The sequence below is a fragment of the Carassius gibelio genome, chromosome A25 (assembly GCF_023724105.1).
Source record: "Carassius gibelio isolate Cgi1373 ecotype wild population from Czech Republic chromosome A25, carGib1.2-hapl.c, whole genome shotgun sequence".
NCBI classification, from domain to species: Eukaryota; Metazoa; Chordata; class Actinopteri; order Cypriniformes; family Cyprinidae; genus Carassius; species Carassius gibelio.
Window position 1 is genome coordinate 12,672,687 of NC_068395.1, and position 27,518 is coordinate 12,700,204.

The 27,518-nt window shown below is 36.3% G+C and overlaps 3 protein-coding genes across 3 annotated transcripts; all 3 read right to left on the reverse strand.

The window, feature by feature from the left end:
* Positions 1–847: 847 nt before the first annotated feature.
* LOC127947488 (cholesterol side-chain cleavage enzyme, mitochondrial-like) lies at positions 848–5,128 on the reverse strand. The gene is made up of 9 exons (XM_052544648.1): positions 4,828–5,128; positions 4,149–4,304; positions 3,875–4,074; positions 3,478–3,681; positions 3,234–3,394; positions 2,722–2,888; positions 1,878–1,956; positions 1,603–1,794; positions 848–1,535 (listed from the first exon to the last, which is right to left on the reverse strand). Exons 1-9 carry the CDS (start codon positions 5,079–5,081, stop codon positions 1,413–1,415), a joined length of 1,536 nt encoding a protein of 511 aa, XP_052400608.1. The 5' UTR covers positions 5,082–5,128; the 3' UTR covers positions 848–1,412.
* A 1,651-nt stretch (positions 5,129–6,779) lies between these two features.
* stoml1 (stomatin (EPB72)-like 1) lies at positions 6,780–11,676 on the reverse strand. Its single transcript, XM_052544442.1, has 7 exons — positions 11,381–11,676; positions 10,869–10,975; positions 10,647–10,796; positions 10,349–10,552; positions 9,897–10,107; positions 9,475–9,663; positions 6,780–7,852 (listed from the first exon to the last, which is right to left on the reverse strand). Exons 1-7 carry the CDS (start codon positions 11,538–11,540, stop codon positions 7,641–7,643), a joined length of 1,233 nt encoding a protein of 410 aa, XP_052400402.1. The 5' UTR covers positions 11,541–11,676; the 3' UTR covers positions 6,780–7,640.
* Positions 11,677–11,787: 111 nt separating this feature from the next.
* On the reverse strand, positions 11,788–16,530 carry LOC127947356 (photoreceptor-specific nuclear receptor-like). The gene is made up of 8 exons (XM_052544441.1): positions 16,165–16,530; positions 15,845–15,995; positions 15,360–15,463; positions 15,005–15,277; positions 13,651–13,829; positions 13,118–13,358; positions 12,908–13,013; positions 11,788–12,802 (listed from the first exon to the last, which is right to left on the reverse strand). Exons 1-8 carry the CDS (start codon positions 16,253–16,255, stop codon positions 12,670–12,672), a joined length of 1,278 nt encoding a protein of 425 aa, XP_052400401.1. The 5' UTR covers positions 16,256–16,530; the 3' UTR covers positions 11,788–12,669.
* Between the last annotated feature and the right edge of the window lie 10,988 nt (positions 16,531–27,518).

Consider the following 27,518-nt stretch of genomic DNA (forward strand, 5'->3'; position numbering starts at 1 on the left):
TATTTTTCACTTAGCAGATCAATAACAATATTGAATCAAAATTTGCTTAGTGCACATGGCTAATTAGCATATGAATGCTAAAACTTCTAGTGATGACAAACAATGTTCTTATGCAATGGTCTATAATGAATCTTTATTCTACCAGTAGCGTCTCATAAAGTTGATGAACTCAATACATTTAATTCTTTTGATCTCAGGGCTAAATACATTTTATCCGGTAGATTTGTGATTTTTTTTATTGTAATTCCAAATTTGTCTCAACATATGCTCTTTACATGCAATCTGCTAGCAATCAATTTTTTTAATACATGGCACAAGCTGATTGGTCTGATTGGCTAATTCTGCAGCCAAAGACCTTGCTTTGTTAACATTTAAATATTCAGTTTTTCGCTGTAAGCTGGTCCTGCAACGGTATCAGAGTTTATCTGAAACCCTCCACCTCCACCAGCACCACCTGTCTAGTGGATTTATTCATGCCTATTCACAGCAGGATCTCTCACTTGCTCACAGCAGCATGTCTGTTTATCTATAAACAGTAGCAAGTCCATACTTGCATGTGTAGCATGTCTAGTCAGGTAAGACCAAATCAATTCAAATTGTCACATCAATTAACATGCTTAACTATAATAAGAGTTGTCATAATTGAACTATACTATAATGTTATCATCTACTGAAGAAATCATGCTTTTTTATTTCCTAAGAAAAAAGTTTGACTGATTCTGATCTGGGACATGCTCGACACAGGCAATCAGTGACCACATCTCATCAGTGTCAGTATTTAAACAGTTACGGTGGAAAAGAATCTGTGTATTTATTTACATGAGAAAAAGTATAACATTTATAGTAATGCAATTTAATTTCTTTTATTCATTCAAAGCATTACAGAATAGTTTCAAGTCATTTTATGATGTAATATTAAAATATATTTATACTTTAGAATACTTGGATTATTTTTTATGATTATTTGCATTTCTGAACTAAATATAACATAAGACAAAAGCCTAACATTTAGTACCAGTCAATACTTTTGGCACACCTGTTATACTCACTTTTTATTATTAATATTTTAAAATAATCGAAATAACACATAGACAAATAGATTGTAAATGCACTAAATATTTTAGCTCTTCCATCATTTCCTCACCTTTATGCCATTACAAACCTTTTCTTTCTTCTATGGAACACAAAAGAAGATGCTTTAAAAAATGACTCCATGTTCCCAGCACTCTTTAAAATATCTTCTGTATTCCACAGAAGAAAGAAACTCATACAGGTTTGAAATGAGACAATGGTGAGTAAATGATCACAAGAATCATAAACTGAGATGAAATGCCTGTCAAAAGTTTGGACTCTTCAAAGCTCAGTGTTCAATCCAGTTCTGCCTTTGACATCATTTCCTGTTTGCAGCTCCGCTATCTGCTGGCGTTCAGCGGTTTGATGGTGAGCATGATGGGCTTCTCGGGCACCAAGATGAGCTCAAACGTGCTCCTGACCTCCACCTGCCTCTGCTTCTCAAACCTGAAGTTCTCCAGCATCTATAAAGATGACAAAACGACAAATAATAAAGAAAATCCTCTGATATTATTTCGAAAATCCACTCACGTGAATAAGGAAGAGCTGCATCTCGTTCTCGGCGATCCTGCGGCCCAGACACTGGCGCGGTCCGAAGCCGAAGCTCAAGCCCCTGAAGTAGTGGCTATGGGACCGGACCCAGCGAGAGGGACGGTACTGCTCCGGGTGCGGGAAGATCCGGTGATCACGACCCATAGCATAGAGACCAAGCTGAACTAAGGTCTGATGCACACAGACAGATGAACCCATGAACAGACCCACAAACAATTGCATTCTGTCAGTGATTTCCTTCAATACACCCTCACCCCAGCTGGAATATGGTAATTCTGAAGGACGATGTCCTCAGTGATGTATCTTTGTAGACTCACTGCTACCGGATGTAACCTTCAAAAGAAAGCTCATGATTTTAGACACGATAAAGCCAGCTGCCAGGCACATTTTTATTTGATTTCTATGGGTACATTTAGCCTTGTAAACTTGTTATGAACTCTCTTGCATTATCATTTTTATACACTATTTAATCTGTTTAAATAAACTAGTTTGTCATTTAAATGAGTGTTTTATATATCCTAAATACATGCCGTTAAATAACATATCAGACTTTTTGAATAATCTAAAGCATGCTCACCAGTCTGACACCGTTTGTATCATTAGTAAACTAGCTAACTTTTTTAGAAAGTTTAATTAGTTTCAAAATTGAAATTGACAACATTGTAATTTGTCTTAAAATTGACATGATTTGAAAATATTAAATATTGAAATGGTTTTTCGTTGTCACTTTAAAAGTCTTTTTTGAAAACATAATATTTTTTTATGATGGATCTTTGTAGTTTAAGATGGAAAGTCTAGGTCTATGCCAAATGTCAATCAATAAAATCTATGTGTAAAAGACATTTGAAAAGCTTTTAATCAGAAATTATGCTGATGATGATGTTTCGAGCACGTCTGTTATTAAATCTTTCTATTTGAGGTGTGCCAACTTTTTTTCTGTTTTCATCTGATTTATTGTCGAGCGCCCTGTTGGAGATTTTTCCCAGTGATGTTTGTGTTTTTGTTTTGATCCTGTTTTTACTTTAACTTTGAAGAAAATGATCAAAGTTTACATGTGTTTTGATAATAATAATAATCATTGTCCATCTGAAAGTGTACCTCAGAGTTTCCCTCAAGGCTCCTTTAAGCAGAGGAACCATCTTGAGCATCTGCATCATGTCTCCTTTAGAGGAGTCACGAGCGGCTGAGATTTCGGCCCGGATCTCCTCCTGCAGGTCCGGATATCTCGCCAATTCATAGAGCGTCCACAACAGTGTGATAGAGGTCTGACGCACAAAAATATTTCAATTAAAGGGATAGTTCACACAAAAATACAAATTCTGTCATCATTGACTCACCCGCACGTCATACCAAACCTGCACGAGTTTCTTCTGCTCACCACAAAAGAAGATGTTTTGAAGATTGTTGGGAACCATAGAGTTGACGGTAGCCATTGACTTCCATAGTATTTTTTCCTATAGAAGTCAATGGCTGCCACCAACTGTTTGATTCCCAACATTCTTTAAAAAAATATATATATATTTTAAGAAGAAACTCATACAGGTTTGGAATGATGTGTGTAAATGATGGAATTTTTTCTTTGGTTCTCTAGCGCTGATTATTTTTTGCACCGTGTCCACACCGCCGGCCATCAGCTCCGTGATGCTGGCCTTTATGTCCTCGATGGACAGTTTGTCCAGCATTAGGAGGCTGGCCAGCACACCAGGGTACTTCTCATCGGCGTCTGGAGTTTTCCTCAGCTGTCTGTAGATACTCTGGATGCATCGGTCAGCTTTGGAAAACCACAGTGAAGCATGAAGACTCGGGACTCGAAAAGACCCGCATGAGTTTTATTAAGAGTGTGGTGCTACTTACCATGATTAAAGATGCCGTCCCAGGCCTCCACGTGGTCTTTCCAGATTCGAGCCCCTGTGTGGCGGAGCAGGGCCGGCGGGAGGTACAGCATGGGCGAGGTGGTCTTAAACATCAGGGTGATGCAGTCGATGAAGTGCTGGGCGTCTGGATCGATGTAGTCCGACAGCACACCCAAACGCTTGCCGTACAGCACATGACTCACCGCTGACAGAAACACACACACCAGACATTCAACACACAACACGGGTCAAACGATCAATGTTTATAAAAAGCTCAAAGGCCAACATAAACACACATACACACGTTTGTTTGTGAGAAAAGTGGGGACATCCCATTTCGCATTTTAGAGTACAGAAGATTCTAATCAAAAAAGAAAGTTTGGAGTCTGAAAGCTTACATTCTAGTGTGTACTTGAAGAGCTCATGGGACAGATCTGTGGTCCATTCATTCTGTCCAGTCCTCTCAATCTTCTTATAGACACGGGCCACAAAGTCCTGAATGACCTCATCCAGCAGAGGCACAAAGTTCCCCTGCACCTTTGGGGAAATAATTTCCTTGTTCAGAACGTTTCTGTTGAATTTCCAGTCCTCTCCGTCTCTGCAGGAACAAATCAACATGTTTTACTGTTCCAGTAAGTGTGCTTTTATCAGGTATGGTTAGACGGTGCCTACTTGAGCACGACGCCATATTTGCGGTTCCTGTAGTCCCTGTAAGAGGTCCACGCTTCCACCCGGAGTCTCTTGGGAAAACAACCCTCAGCTTTGAACAGGACAGCAGCGTCCTCAGGCTCGATGATGTTCACACTCTCGTAGTACCCAATCTTTTCCCTGTACAGTACAACCATTAGAGAGGTGTTTTTCTGTATAAGGATCAGTGGCCTCACACTCTTGATATTATTATTATTAGTAGTAGTATAAACAGAAAATTAAATGTAAATATAAATAAAAAATAAACTTAGTCTAGTAAAAAAGTACTTTTCATGTTATTAAACCCATTTTTACAAAATAAACATTTTCCAAAAATGTTTTAAATAAAATGTTAGATAAAAACATCTTTTTTATTTCTATTAATTTTATTAATTTCTATAAATTTTTAGGCCTGGAAATCCCATGCGCACAAATGTGTGTGTGTGTGTGTATGTTAAAATAATGATATAATACTACGTTATATATTATTGTATAATTATATATTATTATTGTATTGTAATAATATTGTATTTGTATAATAAAAAAATAGCTTCTTTCTGCAAGCATTTTGTTTTGTTTGAATTTGAGAGCTGAACTAAAAGTATTATGAAAAAGTGAGCAGCATAATAGTGCATGTGGCACAGACTGTCATAAGTCTTTTTACCTGTAAATAGGACCATACATATTGAAATTGTGCACCATAATCCGGTGGATATTCCTGAGGCCGTCCATTCTCCAGAGCTTGTAGAGATTGGCCACGCTGTTCTTCCATTGTCCAGGAATCTCACTGAAGGGCTGTACGGCAGAGCTGTCCTTTCTGACGGCAGCTACCCGTCCTGTGTGAGTGGTTCTGACCTGTCTGGACAGACTCTGACCCAGACGGGCCCTCAGACTGCAGCGGGACATCACCTCTCTCATACACTCACTGTCCCGCTCTGCTGCTCCTCTCCAGCAGACTCATGATCAGCAGCCTTGTGTTTTTATATGATTCTCACTCGACGTCATCAATGCACAAGTGTCCCGAGGACATTGCAAAAAAACCACCCCAAACTTATTTAGACTTCCTTACTCAAACTTGAAACTTAAAACTAATACAAAGAAAGAATTTTTTTATATCTTGGGCAACTGAAAAGTATGAACATGAAAAGTATACAGCACTCTATACTTAGTTGGGGCTCCTTTTGTCTGAATTACTGCAGCAATGCGGTGTGGCATGGAGTCGATCAGTCTGTGGCACTGCTCAGGTGTTATGAGAGCCCAGGTTGCTCTGATATTGGCCTTCAGCTCTTCTGCATTCTTGGGTCTGGCATATCGCATCTTCCTCTTCACAATACCCCATAGATTTTCTATGGGGTTAAGGTCAGGCGAGTTTGCTGGCCAATTAAGAACAGGGATACCATGGTCCCTAAACCAGGTACTGGAAGCTTTGGCACTGTGTGGGGAGGGAGCTTGGGAGCTCTGGGGACTCTGGGACCCTGATGTCCAAAGGAAATGCAAAATTGACTTTCATCAGAGAACATAACTTTGGACCACTCAGTAGCAGTCCAGGCCTTTTTGTCTTTGGCCCAGGTGAGATGCTTCTGACGCTGTCTGTTGTTCAAGAGTGTCAATGGTCGTCTTTTGGACAACTGTCAATTCAGCAGTCTTCCCCATGATTGTGTAACCTACAGAACTAGACTGAGAGACCATTTAAAGGCTTTGCAGGTGTTTTGAGTTAATTAGCTGATTAGAGTGTGGCACCAGGTGTCTTCAGTATTGAACCTTTTCACAATATTTTAATTTTCTGAGATACTGAATTTGGGATTTCCTTAGTTGTCAGTTATAATCATCAAAATTAAAAGAAATAAATATTTGAAAAATATCAGTCTGTGTGTAATGAATTAATATAATATACAAGTTTAACTTTTTGAATGGAATTAGTGAAATAAATCAACTTTTTGATGATATTATAATTATATGACCAGCACCTGTATATATATATATATATATATATATATATATATATATATATATATATATATATATATATATGTATAAACAGCCTTTTGGATGTTTAGCTGTTATTTGTTTTATGGACTCAATGTTGAAAATGTAAAACATTTCAAACACTGTTGGCAGAAGTGAAAAATAAATAATTTTAGGAAGTTAAAATTTTGTTTAATTTCATGATGTATTTTACTGAACATGAGTATTTACAATGCAAATCCAAATTATTTTAATTTAGTGACAGTTACTTATATCTTGTCTTTTAACTTTATTAATATCAGATTCTGCAGGGAAAATAACAATATTAAGGTGACTTGACTTGGACTTGACTTGACATAGCTTGTGACTTGACTTGACTTGACTTGCCCAAGAAAAAAATACTTGGGACTTACTTGAGACTTGAAGGTTAAGACTTGAGACTTGAACATTTGTGACTTGGTCCCATCTCTGGTGAATGTATTTGAATGTTTTTGAAAGAAGTATCTTATTGTTCACCAAAGCTGCAAAATACAATAAAAACAGTAATAGTGTGAAATGTTACCATGTAAAATACCTTTTCTATTTCAAATCATCAAAAATATTAAAAGTTTGGGGTAAGATTTGAAAAAAAAAGAAGAAATAAAAGGAACATTAAATTAATATTTTTATTCAGCAAGGATGCAAATTTATTGAAAATAACAGTAGACATGTTACAGAATATTGTAATATCAAATAAATGCCGGACTTTCTATTAATCAAACAATCCTGAATAAAATGTAACCTAGTTACATAAAAAAAATCCCAAAAAATATTAAGCAATAAGTCCATAAATATATTAACAAGGATCATGTGACACTGAAGACTGCAGTTTCACTTGAAAATTCACAAAATTCAGCTTTGATCACAGGAATTGCATATTAAAAATGATAAATAATATTTTACAATATTTATATTTTTTAACTGTTTTTCATACAAATATGCAGCAAAAGTACTGACTACTCATTCAAGTGAAAAAAAAAAAAAAAATCAACTGGGATGCTGAAAGTGGAATAACCTTGTGTTGTTTTCTGTATAAACAGTCATGCAGTAAGTCCAAGGGCAGCAAATATAAGGAGGTCAAAAGTCAAGAGACAGTCAGCCTTGAGCAAGGGAACGAATCGGCCTACAAACGCAAACCTCAAGGATGTTGCTAAGTGTGTGTGCAATAATTCAAGACTCACTTTATATAAATCTATTAGAAAATATATTTCTGTAATGTCAAGACAGGTCAGTAATTATTAGATTTTGAATAAACAATCTATTGTGTACATGCATGATTTTAAACGCTTGGGTCACATGACACTCCAAACTTTTATAAATAAACGACACACCAGCAAATGAAACTCTATGCATTCACAATCAAATGAAGTAAACGTACAATAAATCCTATATTAAACATTCATTGTGTAAACCTTGAATATCTGACAAAAGGCCTTTGATTAAATTGAAATGAAACCACTGCAAACTAAAGCATTATAAAGGACATGATGTGGCTTTGAGGAGCTTGATGAGTGTCTCTAGCTTCATAGCAGTGTTCAGATCTCCCTGAACTCTCAGTCTGCTGCTGCTGTAGGCGGCGAACGGGCGCAGGCGGCCCTCAAACATGTCCAAGAGATCCTGCTCGCTCATGCACAGAGAAACATCCGGCTCCCGTGGCGGGACGCCCACTCCACACGCTCCAGCACCTCAACACAGACACAGCACAGCACTGAGACAGCAGTCAGGGGATTTCAATCCAATCAACCCAAATCTTTACATGTGGCCATTCATTTTCTTGGCATGTTATCATAGGGATTATGGATTAAATTGGTTTAGATATATTTTTTTATACTGTAGATTATTTCTTTTCTTTTCTATGCACCATGAACTGTGTTCATTAATCTTACCCTCTTTTTCATTTAGTAACACATCTATCTGCCTTTGACTTATTTATGACTAATAGTAAATAAAAAAAAATAAAAATTATAATAGAAAGGATTTCATAGATATTCCAAGCCTAACTCAAACCCAAATCAGTCCAATCACTAAACCACAACGCCGATGTGATATTGTTCCTATGTAGGTTCAGAATAACATGCAACAGTTGGTTCCGGAAGTAAAAATTACATTATTTTTGCAGGAAATTTTCTTTTTAACAATAACTGATAAATCTTTTTTAAAGACCCATCTACTGTGAGCTCAGATGTTGTTAACTGATGATAAGTAATTTATTTGAAGTCATCAGTTCACAGTATTTCAACTTATGTTTTAAATCATCGTTTTTAACAGCAGAATCACTGGTTAAAAACTACATTACCCATGATGCTGCACAGCAAATTCCACCAATTAGAGAGCGGCAGTGAGAAAATTTATTGTAAGCAAAAAAAAGTGTTGATTTGAGCAGTCTGAGATGATCAAACATAGTAAACTCACTATCAGTCGCTGGTTGCTTGGTCGTTATGAGATTTAAAGAAACATTCAAAGAAAGTGAAAGAAAGTGAAGTGACATTCAGCCAAGTATGGTGACCCATACTCAGAATTTGTGCTCTGCATTTAACCCATCCGAAATGCACACACACAGAGCAGTGAACACACACACACACACTGTGAGCACACACCCGGAGCAGTGGGCAGTGGGCTGCGGCGCCCGGGGAGCAGTTGGGGGTTCGATGCCTTGCTCAAGGGCACCTAAGTCGTGGTATTGAAGGTGGAGAGAGAGCTGTTCATGCACTCCCCCCACCCACAATTCCATCCGGCCCGAGACTAGAACTCACAACCCTTCGATTGGGAGTCCAACCCTCTAACCATTAGGCCACGACTCCCCCCCCCAACTCACCGAATTGTGTGTTATGTCCCCTTTAAATCTCTACAGGAAAAATTTAAGGAAAAAACACTTCCGGAACCAGCACCACTGAAAAAGTGTGCAGAATTAATGCATACTACAGCAATTTCAGTGTAATTACTATTATAGTTTCTTATTCAAACTTTGAATTTTTTATATTTTCCGTTTTTTATTTTAATTTTAGCTAAAGTTGTAGTGTTTTTGTTTCATGTTTTCATGTCATTTTTACTTGGTCAATTTAATTTTTTTATTCAGTTTTAGTTAGTTTAGTACATCAAATTAAACTAAATAAAAGTAAGAAATGTTGCTCTGAAAAATTTGTATACTACATTTTATTTCAGTTATGGTTTTTTTTTTTATATCAACCAATGTAAACATTATGGTTGTAGCTTTAGTATAACTACAGTATAATAACCCTGCAACAGAGCTGTTGCAGACAGTGACATCTCATTGGTAAACAGTGTTCTTTGTTTCTCTCAGTCTTACCTTGTGTCAGGTCCACATAGTAGCTGTTGGTGTGTCCGGAGTCAGTGGTGATCTGGAAGCAGTACGATGCTTGCACCTGATGAACCAGCTGCTCTGACAGCACCGATCGAACCGCATCCATCAGTCCGTCAACACGACTGACACTCACAGCTGGAGCTGAACGCAGCTCATCGGCGAAACTCACCGAATCTGCACAAACCACAATATGAGACTCTGTTTATTATGCTGACTTGATAAAAAAGCAACAGGTTAGAACAGCAGCCATGCAAATATCGTTGCAACCACTCAGAATACCCTAGAAACACCTTAGCAGCCACCTAGCAACTTTTCATAATCAAATCAAGACAACAATTGTTTCATGTCTTTTAGGAACCGTCCTTCATCCTGTCTGCTCGTGAAAGTGTGGAGGCGTCTAACATCACCTTGACTGGATTGAGACGCAGCCGTCTGGCTCAGGAAGTGCATTGCGAGCTGCTGTATGGGTCCGGCGAGTCCTTCCAGCCCAGGGACAGAGGGGGGCATAATGACAGGTCCCGCATGACCCCCGTCCGGTTCCCGGAGCACCCCCTCCAGGATCAGCTCCACACGGTCCACCTCCAGCCCCCACGGCTTCGTCATCTCATTCATGTCCATCTGCGGCACACAAGCACTTCAAAAACTCGATCTCAGAAATGGAATACAGATCATGCATACAATTCACGTCAATGGCTACCAGCTCTTCGAGAGTCAAAAAAGCTACACAAGCATTAAGACCAGTGGCTCCTGATGATATATTGAGGTCTTCTGAAGCACAAAAATCTGTGTATTTACTGTAATCCAGGCAATCCAGCTAAAAAACAATTTTTTCGTTTAACATTTCTTATTTGTCTCTCACCCCAAGATGTTCCCCTAGTTTGATTCTCTCGGTCTGTATCTCTCTCAGGGTCTTTTTGCTCAGGGTCTGCATCATGGCGTTCTGTGCGGTGAGACGGGTGGAGGCGTTCAGATCCTGCACCGCCACCACGGACATCACCGGACTCCAGATCCGGAACTGGATATCCGCTCCAACCGACACCAGACCACCGTCTTTGGTGGTGACCTTTTGCCAGGGAAGATTGTGTGGAATCTCAAAATACTTGGTATACAGAAAGATGAGTTTTTAAACATCTGACAAGCACTGTATTTCACTGTACCTTGCATGGTGGGACGCTGAAGGCTCTGGTCCGCAGGTCAACTTTTTGCCACTGATCAATCAAGGGCAGAACCAGAACCACTCCTGGACCTTTAGGAGGACGGATCCGGCCCAGACGAAAAACAACAATCCTCTCATAGTTTGGTACAACCTGAAAATAATACTGTATATTTAATAAGCACTTAAAGAAAAAAGGCTAAAACTCTCCTAAAAATAAGCTGACCTTTAGGACAAACCATCCAGATACAGGAAAAGTTATGAAGGTAAATAGGAAAACCAGGAATGTTACGATCAAGTTGCAAATCCAGGACAACAATCCTTGAGATTTATCTGTTATGAAAAGAGCATAATTATTCATTATCAAAGAATTATGAATAATATGTATATACAAAAAATTACATATTAGTACAATTGCTATTATTACTTCAAGTAAATTAAAAATGACTATATGTATATAATTAAATATTATACTATAATACACATCGAGATATATATATATATATAAAACTATTAAATATCTATCAATCTATCTATCTATCTGTCTATATAAACTACTGAATAGAATATAATAAATATAGATAGACATACAGATATTATAAAAGACTGTGCACATATATGCAACAATTCTTTAAATTCTATATATATATATATATATATATATATATAAAATATATAATACTGTTCTATGCTATAATCACACTTCTATATTTAATATGTGCACCGTGGAGTGAATACCTCTGAAGTCGTTCTGAGAGACTTTAGGCACATAATCGAAGGAAAGTCCTCTCTGATCATAATTACTGTGCGTGAATACAGAATGAGATGAAAACAGTCCAGGAGTGCCATCTCTCTGCGACAGACACTGATACTCATAACCTGAAGACTTCCCCAGCATTGTCGAGCCGTGTCGAAAGAGATCGCGCTCTCTCCGGGATGAATATGACCGTGTATTATTGCGCGAAAGGCTATTTTGAGCTCAATCCATGGCGAGAGAGTCAAAACAAGAAACACTTCCGCGTTTTGAGGTTTCACGTGACGTCATGCGCTGAGGGCAAATGCAACCTAGCAACGGCGCCCTCTGGAGTGACGGAAGTGACATGCAAACCTATGTTTCGGTAAATAAATAAAATAAAATTCAGAAAGATGAATAATATATTTTATTTATACATCCAACAACTTTTACAAAAGTGTCCCCTTCAAAAAGGGCATTTGTTAACAATTAAAAAAAATATTGTAAATAATCTACTCTAGAATTATAATGGCCTATAGAGGGCATTTTCCCACTAATCTCATTAATACTTTCATTTGAAAAGCTTTCATTTGATCTATAAATTGAGTTATAATAATGTGATTATCTATGTGTTATCAAATTAAATCATTTACACTTAAAAATACAACTGCATGGAATAATACTATGAGATTCTTTTAAATATTTTTAAATCTACAAACAAGAAATGATGGTGGAAATTATACTTTTCAATGAAATTAAAACGCCAGTAGGTGCCAGCAGTGAGTGTTTAATGAGTGACTCATTCATTCAAACCATTCCTTCAAATGGCAGATTAATCAGATGTTTTTGCATGTGCTAATGAAACTTTGACTCACTCACAACCTTATACTGTCAATAGATGCATATATACAGGAGCTATATCCACTGTTTGCCAATTACTCTAAATGCAATTAAATCTGATTAATACTTGTTATTTTTGGTTACTGATGTTTTAATCATGTAACCTGTCTGTCGTAAATTAAGCGTTAATGTCGAGCCCTGGAGTCTATGTGCCGGGGCTCAGACCCGGATGACCCCGGCCCAATTTAAACCTTGGTTATGGGTATAAAAACTACAGTGACACAAAAAAGAGAGACAAAGTATGGCATAATGAGGCAAAATAAGCAACCTATGCTAAACAATAATGCGACCTATATACATTTGCACTTTTTAGCATTCTTCAGATCCATTGGCATCATAACTAGCATGGCAGCAAAGCAAAGAGTTTTTCAGGAGTCTTTCAGAAAAATGCTCCTCAGTTTTTGAACATGTCACACAAGAGTTTCTCCATGGGTGTGTTCCCGATTGTTCTCTGGAAGAAAAGTTGCTCGATTCTTTCTGAGCTCACGAAGTGAAGTGATGGAAGGAGAAGCAATAGTCTGCCAAACCTGCCAAAGAAAGAGATTCATCAGAATCATTTGTATTAGTTGTGTCCTCTCTCAAAAAGTCTTTTTAACTTCTTTATGCAAATGCATGCTTGTATATTTGCTCACCTGGCGACCTGACTTGGGTAAAGAGTGTGAATATGTTGCGCTAGCAGCACTTGGGACTGATCTTGTAGGTTCTCCACCTGTTCTGGGTCTTTAAGTCCCCGTGTTTCTGTAACAATGCAAAGATTAATCACCCAGAACACCAATTCAGTTTATGTGATATTATGGACAAACATTTATGACCCCTTGTGGCAAGAAGAGAGAAAAACCTACCTGGTTTAAACAAAACAATGGCTTTCAAGCATGCAAACTCAGTTGGATCCACTTGCAGGGGCTTGAAGCGGCTAAACACTTCTTGCAAGACCCTCACGTCTGAGGCAGAGGGGCTTCCCTTCCCCTGTCCTGGGGATGAGAGCTCTGGCAGAGACAGAAGGGGGCAGTTGTCCAGAGGTAGCGACCACTGAATTGCACACAGAAGAAACAGCTCACTCCATGCTTCCTCAAGTAGAATCACCTAAAATCACACAGAGTAAAATGTATGGATATGTCAGCTGAGGTTAGGCAGATTAATCAAAAATATTTGCTATTCTGAGCAGCACTGATTACAGATTATACAGTATGTCTGAAAATAGTACAGTTTATGGGCAAAACAACATAACTGTGGTTTCTTTGGCTTTAAATCTCTCTGTTTCTGGATTAACAATCAACAGCTATAGTGCTAATGTAACAAAATTTGCTGTAATTTTTTTATCCCCACAGAAAATACTCATCTGGTGGTAGTAGAGTGAGATATAATAGACTCTCACCTGGTCTCTGAATGGTAGATGGGAAAACACCGGCAGGTTCTTGGCCCATTTAACAGACATGAAGAGTAGGCGGGCTGAGGTCTCATATACACTCTCGGGTCCACGTGAGGGGTAGAGACCACCGTACTCCGGAGAACTCCTTTCAGGTTCATTACTGGTCACATCAATGTTCTCATCCACTGTTACAAACAATATCGAACTGATAAAGTATGGATTAAGAGGTATTAGCCTGTTAAAAAGGCCAGCGTAGACCAGCACAAACTTCCCTGCTTCTGGTGTATACTACTTTAGTGTTGGTCTTGTAGGCAGACTAGCATAGCCCTAGAGCACTACTGCTTCACAGTCTAGTCAGTCAATGACTTAACAGGTAGAATTTTGTCTATATAAACACCTCATACACTGTCAAAATATAACTGTACATTTAGAAGTACAGCAACTTTCACTTGGCAAGTACACTTAAAGGAACATCTTTGTACCTTATATACCCCTGAAAGGTACACTCTCTAAAAAAAACTTACAATAGGTACACCTTTGAACTTTCTTTACCTCTAAAGGGTGCATTTTAGTATCTAAAGTGTACATAATATTGTACTTTAGAGTAGTGATATGTACCCTTAAGGCGGTCGCACACCAGACAAAAAGCGCTGTGTCTAGGACATCTTGAGGTGTCGCACACCGGGATGCGCACATTCTATACGCACAAGCTCAATTTCGCGCTTATTTACTATGCAGATGATGAATTTGAACAGCATCCTGAGTCATAGCTGGGCGCTGCGGACAGATGCCGAATGGCGTCGCCACTCATAGAAAACTGTGTTCAAATTTTAAAGACGTGGTGTGATGCGATATGGCGCATCGCTTCTCGTCCGGTGTACAGCCATCTTTAAGGTACTAATATGCACCTTTGGGGGCAAATAAGGTACAAATTTGTCCCTTTTAAGGGGTACACTTTCAGGTACAAAAGCTGTTACTGGGACAGTATGCTTTCAAAAGATACTAAAGACATTACTAAGGTGCTTTTAAGTACTACAATTTACCATTTAGGTACTAATATGCACCCTTGATGGATAAATAATGTACAAATGTGTTCCTTTTGAAGAGGTACCATCACAGTATCAAGTTGTTGTACCATTTTTTGCTAATTTTTTTTTACTGAAAGTCTTAAGTAGTTTCAGGCTGCTTTCCAAGGCACCATAACATCATAAAAAGATCTAAAACAAATTCAAAGTTCACAAGGAGCTGTAGGTAACATTAGATGTACTTTGTTGCCATCAGATCTCGTTGGTTTCAGACATAGGGATGGTGTTCACCAACATAACTTTTCTAGGTTGAACAAAGTGGTCTCATTCCTTACCGTCCTCTGGTTCCAGCTTGGCGCAGGTCTCGGCTGTCATCAGGCTGGCCATGAATCGATGTCCATTCTTGGGGCTGTTGGAGCTCTGGCTAGTATCTGTGGAGCTGATGCTGGAGCTCATGTTGGAGCCCAGCAGTGGGCGGTTGATCGCACTGCAGGTGGACGAGGATGTGGGCTCCAGGGTTGTGGTGAGGTGCTCCTTGTCCTTGCCCACATCCAGAGCTTCTAACCTGACTTGAGCAGTGCTGCGGGGCTGACGCTCATTCTGAACAGCTGAGAGGAGAGGGACAGAAAGGTTTAGAAAGAGAAGACTATGAGTAAGACAAGGAGGAATCCCTTTAAGAAGTTGACTCACCATCCTTGTTCATGCCAGCTTGAAGGCATTTCTTTAAACGACAGGCCTGGCACTGATTCCGATGGGCTTTATCCACTGGACACATGCCTGTACCCGCTTGACATCTGCAAATTTCATTTAGGAAGGTTATGGAAGGTTCTACCTTCAAGCTTCACTTCTCCCAATTTTTAAAAATTGCAAAAGCTAAGGTACTAAATTGCACCCTTTAGGGCAGGGTTCCTCAAATCTTGCCCTGGAGGGCCAATGCGCTGCAGTCTTTAGCACCAACCCTGATCAAACTCACCTACCTGACACTGATTGGCTAGCTCAGGTGTGTTTGATTAGGGTTAGAGCTAAACTCTGCAGGAAAGTGGATCTCATGGGCCAGATTTGAGGATCCCTGCTGGGGTTAAGAAGGTACAATAGTGTACCTTTTAAATGGGTACTGTCCTATTGAGCTTTTGTACCTTTTATTCTGATAGTGAATATGCGAGGTGTTTTCTCACCTGTAGATGAGTCTGCGCCTCACACTGCGCTTGAAAAAGCCACTGCAACCATTGCAAGCATATATCCCATAGTGTTTCCCGCTGCTGGTGTCAGAACACACTTTACAGAGAAGTACCGAGTTCAGGACCTTGCCAGGGGCAGGGCTTTTACCTGGGAAAGCATAGGAAACAACTATTTGTTATTCCGAGTCACAATTGCTTATTCCTAATCCAGTCATTAGGAGTTGATAATCACAAGACAGCATTTACTTGGCATGCCAACTGCCTTTACTCTTTGTTGCACGTCCACCACAAGCCAAACTGAAGAAGCATTTACTCACCTTCTTGGCTGTCATCAGTAGAGTTGCTCCTGGAAGACTCTGTTGGTGATGCAAATGGCATCATGGACATTTCTGACATTGGATCCTCCATTTAATGTAGTGTAAAAGTGAAGAAGGATTAGGCTTTTTAAGGCCAAAATATCTGTCCCAGGTAGGTTGACTGGAATCCTAGAGAGTCCTCAAAGAGATTGGCCCAGCCCTGAGAACTGTACCAATGTTAGATGGTTCTTCAAAGTCCCTCAGTCCCTATCCTGATGGTCCACTCTTGACTCTGGGTATCTCTGTCCTGTAGAACTTCTTGTCCGTTGCTTTTGTAAAGTGCAGTGAGGTCTGTCACCTCCTCCTGGTGCCGGACAGTGAGTGACTCTGAGAGTACCGTGGGCTCCCTAAAGGAAGACAAAGGGATTAACAGCAAGCGCTGTGTAAGCAAGTGCCTGTTTGTCATCTCTCTTAATCTTTACTGTCCATCTAGGGGTGGATCAATCAGTCACACTCAGTATTAGCTCTATCTACAACAAGTGTGGAGAGAAACGAACAAACAAAAGGATTGGGGTTAAGGCATAACTTTCCATCTATCTCTCTTTTCTCTTTTGAAGTTTTCCAAATTGATGATTGAAAGACTAGCATCACAACTTCCAAAATTACAGTGGCTAACTATTGATTGATTTTTTATTTACTTATTTTTATTTAGTGACTTGGCTACAAGTGGCTTCTAAGTGTCAGTAATCAATATTGATTTCATGGGTCAACACCTTTATTATGATCATTGATCCATGAGGACATTTCACTACACACTATACAAAATATGAAGGAATGCTAACATCTACTATATCTGTATCTTAAACTTTGTCTCTTCATATGAAAATGAATCATATTTCTTTTGTACAGTACATAGGCTGTAGGGAACATCTGCCAGGGGATCCTTCCCTAAAGTTTTGTGGTATTTCATCATTGTTTAATCCTCAACTGTCCACTATTAACAATGAGGCGATGCTAATCTCTACTGGCTCCAGTTAGCCAAATCTGCTGCTAACAGCTTTGGAAAAGTTGATAAAAAAGGTGTGAATAACAATTGTATATATATATATATATATATATATATATATATATATATATATATAAATATATATATATATATATATATATATATAATTAAGCAGGATAAAATAATATAATAGTGAAAAGTGACATGATGTGAAGCCAAGTATGTTGTCCCATACTCTGAATTTGTGCTCTGCATTTAACCCATCGAAGTGCACACACACACAGTAGTGAACACACACCCAGGGAGCAGTTGTGGGTTTGGTGCCTTGCTCAAGGGCACCTCGGTCGTGGTACTGAGGGTGGAAGAGAGCGCTGGTCATTCACTCCCCCCAACTACAATCCCTGCCGGACCTGAGACTCAAACCCGGGACTCTCTAACCATTAGGTCACGACTACCCCTAATATTAATATCAATGCAATTATTATTATTATATATGTTTGTCAACTTATTTCCTGTTCACTTTTTAAGGTTTGTTGTGTTAATATATTTTTGTTATTTCATTATGCATACATTTATTTAAAGTTTTTGTGCACTCTTGACCTTTTTATGTACAACATTATTTTCCTTTTAATTTCAATAAACTTATGATATACTCAACTGATATATAATCATGAATAATTTACCTAAACAATAAATATATTTTAAGTAAATGAATGTAATATTATAAAGCGTTATAGCTTATAGATAGATAGATAGATAGATAGATACTCTTGAGGAGTCATACTACAGTGTACACCAAACACCTGGTCTACAAATGTGAACTCTCTGTAACTTTCAGAGAACAAATATGCATCCCATCACCAGGAGTCCCGTCCGCTGCTGTACCCCCCGAGCATCCACCAGCACCCATTTCAAATCAGCTAAGCGGCTTATAGCCTGCAATAAAACGTGTCCTCTCAAGATAACAAAGACCTCGAATGAAAAGAGGGGGAGCAGGGAAAGAAAACAATTAGCCGCTTGTGAGTCTGTGGGAGCTGTGCGGGGCCCGACAATGACTCGGCTCCGGTGCCATATGGTGGCTGCTCTCTGAATCCAGCTCTGCCTAATTAGTGACCCCTGTGTGATTTACTGGTAATTAGAGGGCTGAAGTCAGTGATTTGCTTTTTTCTTTTGATTTGTGTATCTATCTTATTAAAGTCTTAAGCAGCGCAAGGTCGCACATAAATGCCAGACAGCGACACATGCCACCTTAAACCCATCTTTCTCGGGTCTCCCCACCGGCGGAGGGTCTTTCATCGATCGCTCATAAACCACAATCATGTGTCCTTTTGATTGCAAAAACTTTGTTTTGACTGAACACAAAACAAGCCTCGAGTTGGTTGATGCGAACTCTTCTCTAATTGGTTTGTTTAAACTGAAACGATGAATGACCAGCAGACAGCATGTCGTCTGATGAGGAGATGATCTATGTGAACCAAGAATCCTCCTTAATACTCGGTTGGCATTAAACTGGTGACTTAGTCCCCCTGACAGAGCCCTCTCTGTTGACCTAAACGAGTGTGTAAAAAGATTACGGCCCCTTGAGTAGGTTGGGGTCTTCTTGGGAAGCAGATGGAGCCGTTTGAACTCTGAACTGGAGACTTAAGTTCAGTTCTGTCGACCAAAGGCCTTGAAACATACACCTGTGGGAAGAATCCTAGGATTTTTTTGGACGCCTATGTAGTTTGAGATTTGCATATTGTCATATTTGGCATAAGTTAGGTGTTTACCTGACCTAAGCATCCACTCCATTGTGTGTTTTCAGACAGCGTGTTGCATGAGAGAAAGAGGGCTGAAAACAGGAGTGTCACCACATGTGACAGCGAGTTTCCAGAAGGAAAGCTGGGCTCATGACACATTCCTGCGGATGTCATGTGTGAGTGACACACCTGAGCGAGTGTGCGCTTCACAGCCGGCATAAGCTGCGTTTATGTAACTAGCAGGTGGCAATAACGCATAATGTTCCTAGTGGCTTTTTAGGACAAGACTTGCTTAGATGAGCAGAGCAGAGATTACCATAAAACAAAGAGATTAGATTGGCCTAAAAATAGCAGGAATATTATACACTATGACTGATAAGGTTTATCAGTAACCCTTTAAGTTCAACTTCAGATCATTTCAGGTCAAGGCTATTTACTAGGATGCTAGTTAAGCATCTTCAGTGCTCCAGTTCTGTATCTACACAACCCATATGGAGATTATATTTAAAAATAAATAAATAAATAATATTATTTTATCTATTTTGAACATATATTTAAAAATAGATATATTATTATTATAAAAAAATGCATAGACAGCATATATTTTGTCCAGATAAAGATGATGACGATGATGATTTTTTCAAATATGTTTAGCGTAATTTTTATGTTTATTTGTTTATTTATTTATTCTGTATTGAAAACCATTATAGTTAGCCATAACCCAAAATATAACATTATAAAAAATAAAAAAAATAAAATAGTATGAATAATACAAATAAATAATAATATACTAATTATTACTAATAGTACAAAAACATAAAATTGTAAAATAACTAAAGTGAACTTATTTTGACTAAATTGAATTAATTTGATTATTATTTAAAAAGACAGCATATACTTTAAATATATTATGGCAAGATGATGATGATGATGATGATGATGATGATGATGAATTAATTTGTATTTATTTATTTATTTGTTCATTTATTTATTTATTTGTTTTTGTTGTATAGTTAGCCATAATTTAGAAATATACAATTATTTTAAAAGTAAAAATATATAAATAATATAAAATAAACAAAATATACCAATAATTACTACTAATAAAAATAACTCAGTTATAAAATAGTAATAAAATAATGAAATTATTTAAAAGGATAACTAAAGCTATAACTTTAAATGAGATCAGGCAATATACGCAACTACTGACATCTAATTGTTTTCGGTGACTTTAAACACTGATATTCAGATAAATGTCTATTTATTTAGCTGTTAACATCCCTTAAGTAACCAAAGACATAGACCGATCACATGGCGTTTCATTTTCAGGGGTTTAGTACAGTGGAGCGGTCATGGGGCACATTTAAGGCGTTTAGAGTCTGATCTGTGCAGTGCTGACAGTGTAACTCAGCAGCTGTTACATAACCGTATGCTGTGAGACCAGACCATGAACGCCACAGATTAGCCTCCCACACGTCACACGAAAGCTGCTGATGTGCTGGAGCACACAGACACTCTAGAAACAAATCATTTTAAAACAGTATATAAATATTTGAATATAGATTTTTTTTTTAAATGGTAAACTACATAAGTTATCCTTCCATATAGTGTAAAAAATGCATGTAATCTTGCTGTAAAAGGCTGATATTTGAAATATATACTTGACAAGGCATCATGTTTTATTTGTATAGAAGAATATAGTAAAAACTGATTTTTATTTATTTTTCAGTTATTTAGGCTACAGGTGAGTGTTTTGGTTTTGTATTTATGATGCATTTCAAAATACATTATGCTTACTTTTATGGGAAAAAAAAGTGTTGTAGAAAACTGAGAATATAGTTATTTCATTATCAACTTATATTATATTTGCATGATGCATTTCACATTATAGAGCAACATATATATATACATATATATATATATACATATATATATACATATATATATATATATATATATATATATACATATATATATATATATATATATATATATATATATATATATATATATATATATATATATATATATATATATTAATCAGTTATGTACAGTGGAGTGTTTTATGTAGATTTTTTGATGTTTATTAGGTTTGTAATCTAATGCAAGTTGTGATCATCTTATCAAATATGCACATTTGCGTATCACTTAATTTAAATATTATGCAAATGATAACATATCTGGGCTGCCTAAGCCTAAGAAGTTTGTAAAAACGATCGTACGGCTGATCTTAATATTACGTTCTGTTTCCCAAAAGCATCGTAACTTAAGTAGCACTTGAAAATCATCGTAGATCTACGAGTGCTCTGGAGTAATCGTAAAGCCAGAAGTGCATCGTAAGAAGACAGATTTATGCGTTCACCTGCAGGACGACCAGCAGATTACACCTTTACCTTGATTCAAGTGCAATGTGATTATAATATAAGGATTTGATCGTGCTTTATTGTACACTTTATGACTAGTTTTCTTTATTTATTTTTTTTAATTAATTTATAAATTAAACCATTAAAAAGGGGCAGAAAAATCTAATATACATCCTAAATGACTGAAAATAAATAAATAAATGAATAAATAAAATAAGTAATGTAGGAAATGCGGGGTGACTGTCAATGGCTTGCTGACGTCGACGAAAACCAGTTATGCATTGGACCCGGAAATAACGACTCTCTCTCTCTCTCTCTCTCTCTCTCTCTCACACACACACACACACACACACACACAAACTCTCTCTCTCTCTATACTGTATATAAAGTAGATTATATATTATTATGTAAAGTAGAATATATATATATACACTATAATATAATATAATATAATATAATATAATATTGTACTGAATTATAGTTATTATATCCAGGTTGTCTGTCATGAACGCCGCATTAGGTTAACATCAATAAACGATCGTGTAGGCTACTACAATTACGAGCCATTCTATAAGGTGACATTTCAGCACTTGACAAACGGACAGCGACTACTACGTAGCACTTAACGCACCTATGTGCGATTGCTTTACGTGCATTATTGGGAAACTCACGTGAAACAATAACGAATGATCATAAAATTATTCGTAGCCAACGTTCTTATGTTATGCATTATAATGCAAATTGTATATATTTTATATTATAAAATTAATTTAGACAAATATAAGATTATATTGCCTTTCAAAACTGCATAAAAAATCATAAAGTTTGTTTAATTCTTGATTTAATGTATTCTATTTATGTATTTTGAAAGTTTGGTAAATGCAGTTGCCAAGTATTTTCAGAAGTTTCACAAAACGATGACACAAACGTTTACAGTAGACTATGTCTGATGTACACGTCATTAGACGTGGCGTTCTGTCTGCGTTTCTCGGATGAGAACAGCAGCTTCTGGAGAGTTCTGGAGGGAGCGGTGTTTAGTGAAGAGTGTGTTCCTGACCTAGATCTCTGACAGTAAACAGAAGCTGCTGCTGCCATCAGCGGAACTCAGCGCGAGGCGGATCACTGACGGATTACCGGCCGAGGAAGAGCTGCGGCCATCAGAGCTGCGACGCGACGCCATGCCACGCGACGCGACAGACGCACGCGTCACTCACCCCGACACGAGCCGAAGCAGAAAATCAATAAAGACGTAGTTCAGATAGATAGATAGATAGATAGTATCAATATAGAACAAATAAAATACTTAAAATACTAACATTTAAATAAAAATATATTAATAAAAATTAGTTTGCAATATAATAGCTTTAATGTGCAAATATATTTAAATATTATTGTAAAAAATATATATATATTGTCCAGTATTGTAGAAAACACCTAAAACTACATGACAATTGACTATTGGTTTGTGAAGCATAAAATCATTAAAGGCGTGTCATAAAGACTTTAAAATGAATGAATAAATAAATCCTATGCTGGAACCATGGGAAATTGAGTAAGAAAAGCTTATTACTATAGCAGACTGTCTATACGGTCCTTTAATAAAGGATCATACTGATTGATAACCATATTCATGGACCATATTATTTACATGGTATTCAAGCAATTTAATAATACTTATATTGTAACCCCCCAAAAAAGTTATTATTACAAATATAAAATCATAATATAACTGTGCAAATAAAAAAACTTTATACACGTTTTAATGTGTATATATATATATATATAGAGAGAGAGAGAGAGAGAGAGAGAGAGAGAGTGTGTGTAAATATTAAAAATAATTGTTATTGTAAAATATAATAAATATTATATTGCCTTTCAAAAAAACAAAAATTGCTAGCATTTTTTTATTCTTTAATGTATTCTATTAATGTATTTTGATAGTTACAGTTGCAAAGGTGAAGCATAAAATCAATAAAGATGTGTCATATAAAGATAAATAAAAACTGTAAAAGTATCCACTACCATATACCACAGTCCTTTAATATACCACATGACAGCTGACAGTTATTCATTATAATAAACAATATAATCAATTAATGGATAAATAAAACCTTTCTTTAGGCATTGTAGTGTTGATTATTTATAGATTAGTTATTTGTTGTATTTTAAGGAGGGTATACAGCGGTGAGTCAGCGGCACCTGTGCAGCAGAACTAGTCCTGGTGTTCTCTGCAGCTCAACTCAATGTCCTTGAAGCTTTATTGACAGAAGTTCACATCTCCGTGCATCACATAAGGCGCTTTGCCTATAATCTCTCTGAATGTCAGCTCTTGTCAAAGAGTGCGGCTAACTTTTACAGTGTGCATGAACATGTGCCTCAGTAAATACACCGCAGAGACTTCATGAGACACTTTAGCGAACATCTCTGTTTTATTTCAGTCTATCATTAATGTCTGATTATGCTTCCACTACAGTTTAGTGTTTATGATCACAGTGCTCGACTGACATTCAAAGCACTGTTTTTTAACTTTTAACATGTTTCCAGATGATCTGCGTACTTTACAAACACAAGGTCACATTTAAAAACAGCAGCAATAACAAAACCTACATTTAACAAAGAAATTAAACCCTATTTTTGTATTTATTTATTAATTTGCATTACAATATTATTTTCATGCCAACAAAGCTGATTTCCTCCAAAATTCGCATAACTTGCTTGTTTGTTTTTGTAATTATCAATAATCCCACTGATGATTTTAATATGTACATGTATTTTCTTTCCTGTATTACAATGATTAAAATTACTGTAATTTATAATGCAATACAGGCAGAATAAATGAAAGGCAATAAACTGATATTATAATATTAAAAATGTCAGTATTATATTATTACGTCACATTATATTAATAGCAAAGCTTTACAGCATTACAGTAATTAAAATGGCAAAGGATGTGCTTAATCTCCCTTAAGATAACTGAAAAAAAATTATGAAATGCAAGCAAAAACAAAAACCAAAAACATAATCATTATAAAAATAGGAACCATTTCCTTAAATACAATTTCTGGAAAATAAACTAAAATATAATTTCAATCAAAACCCATTTCTTATTGGTTGAACCTGGAGCTGCTTTGCCTCCGATGACCTTTTCTACTGAAAACATGAATTTAGTAAAGTACAGCTTTCTGTCTTAAACCAGAGCTCAGCGCCGGTGAAGTCGTTCCCTTGATAAACTACACACATATCACCGAGCAAAGCAAATTAGACACAGACGGGATTATCGCTGGAGGATACGGATGTGAGTCTTCAACAAAACCAACTGTGCAACCAGTGAAGGGAGAACAGTTACAGATCCTACAGCAATGCAATGTCTTTTACTGTATTTGAGTTTAGAAAAATAAATCCAACACACTTTTTTTGCATCATACTTATAAGTTTTGGTACAGTTAGAGAGTGAAGCAATGCATATGTCCTTCTTACAATACAGTTTATGGCATACAGCTGCCAATAATAAGCTCTAATCATGAAATAAATAACAAATAAGCTCCAAAATCTAATTAGGGCCATTTACCATATTCAGAAGAGGCTCTAATGTGTGTCACGGTGGACGGAAGCCAGCGATTTATAAACCTATGACTCATCGAGATTAATCTTTGTGTTTGGGATTAAACACATTGATGGACAGAAGCGCCATATGCTGCCCGCGCTCACGTTCAGCTGTTATGAGTGGGCTACGGAGCACAAAACAACACGCCTCGTTTTACCACTGATTAACTAACAAGATTAATAAACTAGATTTCCGAATATTCAGTAACCGACAGAGAAACTGCAAGTCGCTTGCCAAGAGAGGACGATTTGGCGGGAAATCTCTTCGACTGTGCACTTTACATGTCAGCATAATAGCCTCTTACTGACAGTATGTTAGGATGATATTTTATCATCACTTCTATATTTGCGAAATATATAAAAAACTGTAATTAATGAGTGAACCTTATAAAATCATGTCCAGGTCTTACAAAACACACACGCACACACACACACAATAATATGTCATATTAATATATTTAGAATCTATTTACATGTAATGAGTGGGAACAAGTTTAATAAAAAACTTAATTCCCATAGTTCATTAATTTACAAATCAGCTTAAAGAAGGTCTCAGGCAGTGTTGATATTGGTAGGTTTTTCATTAAGTAAAAATCATAATTTTAAATTTTATAAAAAGAAAAAAGTATTTGATGAATAATTATTTGCCTGGTCGTCTAGGCAATTAACTGAAAAAAGTTGAAGTACTTAGATTACTTAAACTGAAGTAAATGAAGTAAAAACAAATTAAAGCTAAATAACAAACTCTGTAGGATGATATTTTATCATCACTTTAATGTGTACATATATATATATATATATATATATATATATATATATATATATATATATATATATATATATATATAGGCTTATTATGACGCACTTCTAGCATATAAACACAGTACTTGAACAAAAAACAAAAGAACAAAAAAAAAACTTTCAACAAAACAAAACAAAAAAATAAACAAAAGGCAAAAACAAACAAAAAAAGATAAAAAGAGAAACATTAAACAAACAAAATAAAACCGAACTGAACAAAAAAGCAATAAATAAAAAAGTATACATACACACACACATATAAAACATTTAAAATCAAAATTCAAATGGTTCCCGGTCATTCCAGGTTATCATCGTCTCACACGTACACATTCATAAAAAAGTAAAGGTCAAGCAGAGGTCAGTCTGGTCCTGTAGGGTCAGGGGGACAGAGAAGGGCAGGTGGGAACGGGGCGGCAGTGCTGCCTTCTGGGATTAGCCAATCCCTGCCATCTGCCAGCGGCAGCATAATCCAGTCAATGAGAAAATCAATTGTCTAAGTAAATATCAAAGGCATGTAAGCTCATTTTGGCAAGTAACTTAAACATTAGGAGGACTTAAGTTAAAAGACCATGTTAGTGCTGAGCAAGGGATCGGGAGGCTTATTCATCGCGTGCAACTTGCTGCTGAATCGCCAAAAAAAGGATCAAGCTGCTATTAAGTGAGAAAACAAAAAATGAACTCACAGTAATAACGGCAGCTGAAATAAACATTTACATGTCTTTATACAAAATACAAATAGTAAATATTTAGTATGATAAATTTTTGTCTGATACAATATTTTCTCATTTTTGTTTTATTTTTAAAAATATTTTAATTTTAATTTTGAATATTTAAATATCTTATTTACCAAAATTAATATTTAAATACAATATAATATAATTTAGATATTAAATAATTTTAGAGAAGGAAATAAAACATTTAGAATATATATTTATATATAATGTATAAAATATGTATATACATGCATTTATAATTATATGTAATATATATATATATATATATATATATATATATATATACACATATATATATATACAGATAGAGGGAAAACATTTATTATTAAAAAAAATTCTAATAAAATGCATAATTTATTTATTTATTTTGTTATAATTGAGAACAGGTTTAGACCCTAAAACTCACTATAATACAAGAAATTAAAATAAACAAACAAACAAACAAACATCTCCAGGCAGTGCTGGTATTGTTAACTAAAACTAAAAATATTTTAAAAAGTTTTTGTTAACTAAAAAAAATGGATGAACTAACTAAAACAAAATGTTTGCATTTAAGTACTAAAATAATTAATTAAAAAGTGAAATAAAGGTAGATAAAATAAATTAAAATTAAACATTAACATAAAAATATTACTAAAATGTAAAATGAAGTATAATATTATAAATGCTATATAAAAAATTATAAAAGAACATTGACTGAACTTGCTTTCTGCAGCTACACTAATAATACCAGCAGCTAGTTTTGGACGTTCACACGTTCTCTCTCCGTCCTTCTGTATCGTGTGTATAAAGCCCATCAGAGTTAATAGGATCTTCTGCTGTGCTGCTGTGAGACGGGATTGCTGTCGTAGTGCCAGACGATTAAATGTGTAGCTACTTTACATCAGCCATTTACCTCACACTCTCCGAATGCGGGAAATCAAGAGCAAACCTAACCTTTGTCAATAAAATGATGAATTAACTGACTGAGATGTGCATTTTACATCTGCCACTACGATAATGACTTGATTTTCTTTTTTTATATACAGTAGTTTTAAGAGCAACTTTAGTGTGCAAATACTTTTTAGGGCCATCGTATTCAGGGCTAAATATAATCATGTTATTAAAAAAGAAGATTAACTTCATTGAA

Excerpts from the sequence above, each read along its gene's own strand:
- LOC127947488 (XM_052544648.1), bottom strand. The coding sequence starts at position 5,081 with ATGAGAGAGGTGATGTCCCGCTGCAGTCTGAGGGCCCGTCTGGGTCAG. Across the intron at positions 1,795-1,877 it reads ATTACCATATTCCAGCTGGG|ACCTTAGTTCAGCTTGGTCT; the intron begins GTGAGGGTGTAT and ends TGTGTGCATCAG. Across the intron at positions 1,536-1,602 it reads TGCAGCTCTTCCTTATTCAC|ATGCTGGAGAACTTCAGGTT; the intron begins GTGAGTGGATTT and ends TCATCTTTATAG.
- stoml1 (XM_052544442.1), bottom strand. The coding sequence starts at position 11,540 with ATGCTGGGGAAGTCTTCAGGTTATGAGTATCAGTGTCTGTCGCAGAGA. Across the intron at positions 10,797-10,868 it reads CTGGATGGTTTGTCCTAAAG|GTTGTACCAAACTATGAGAG; the intron begins GTCAGCTTATTT and ends TATTATTTTCAG. Across the intron at positions 10,553-10,646 it reads TCAGCGTCCCACCATGCAAG|GTCACCACCAAAGACGGTGG; the intron begins GTACAGTGAAAT and ends CCCTGGCAAAAG.
- LOC127947356 (XM_052544441.1), bottom strand. The coding sequence starts at position 16,255 with ATGGAGGATCCAATGTCAGAAATGTCCATGATGCCATTTGCATCACCA. Across the intron at positions 15,464-15,844 it reads AGGCGCAGACTCATCTACAG|ATGTCAAGCGGGTACAGGCA; the intron begins GTGAGAAAACAC and ends TGAAATTTGCAG. Across the intron at positions 13,014-13,117 it reads CATTGTTTTGTTTAAACCAG|AAACACGGGGACTTAAAGAC; the intron begins GTAGGTTTTTCT and ends GCATTGTTACAG.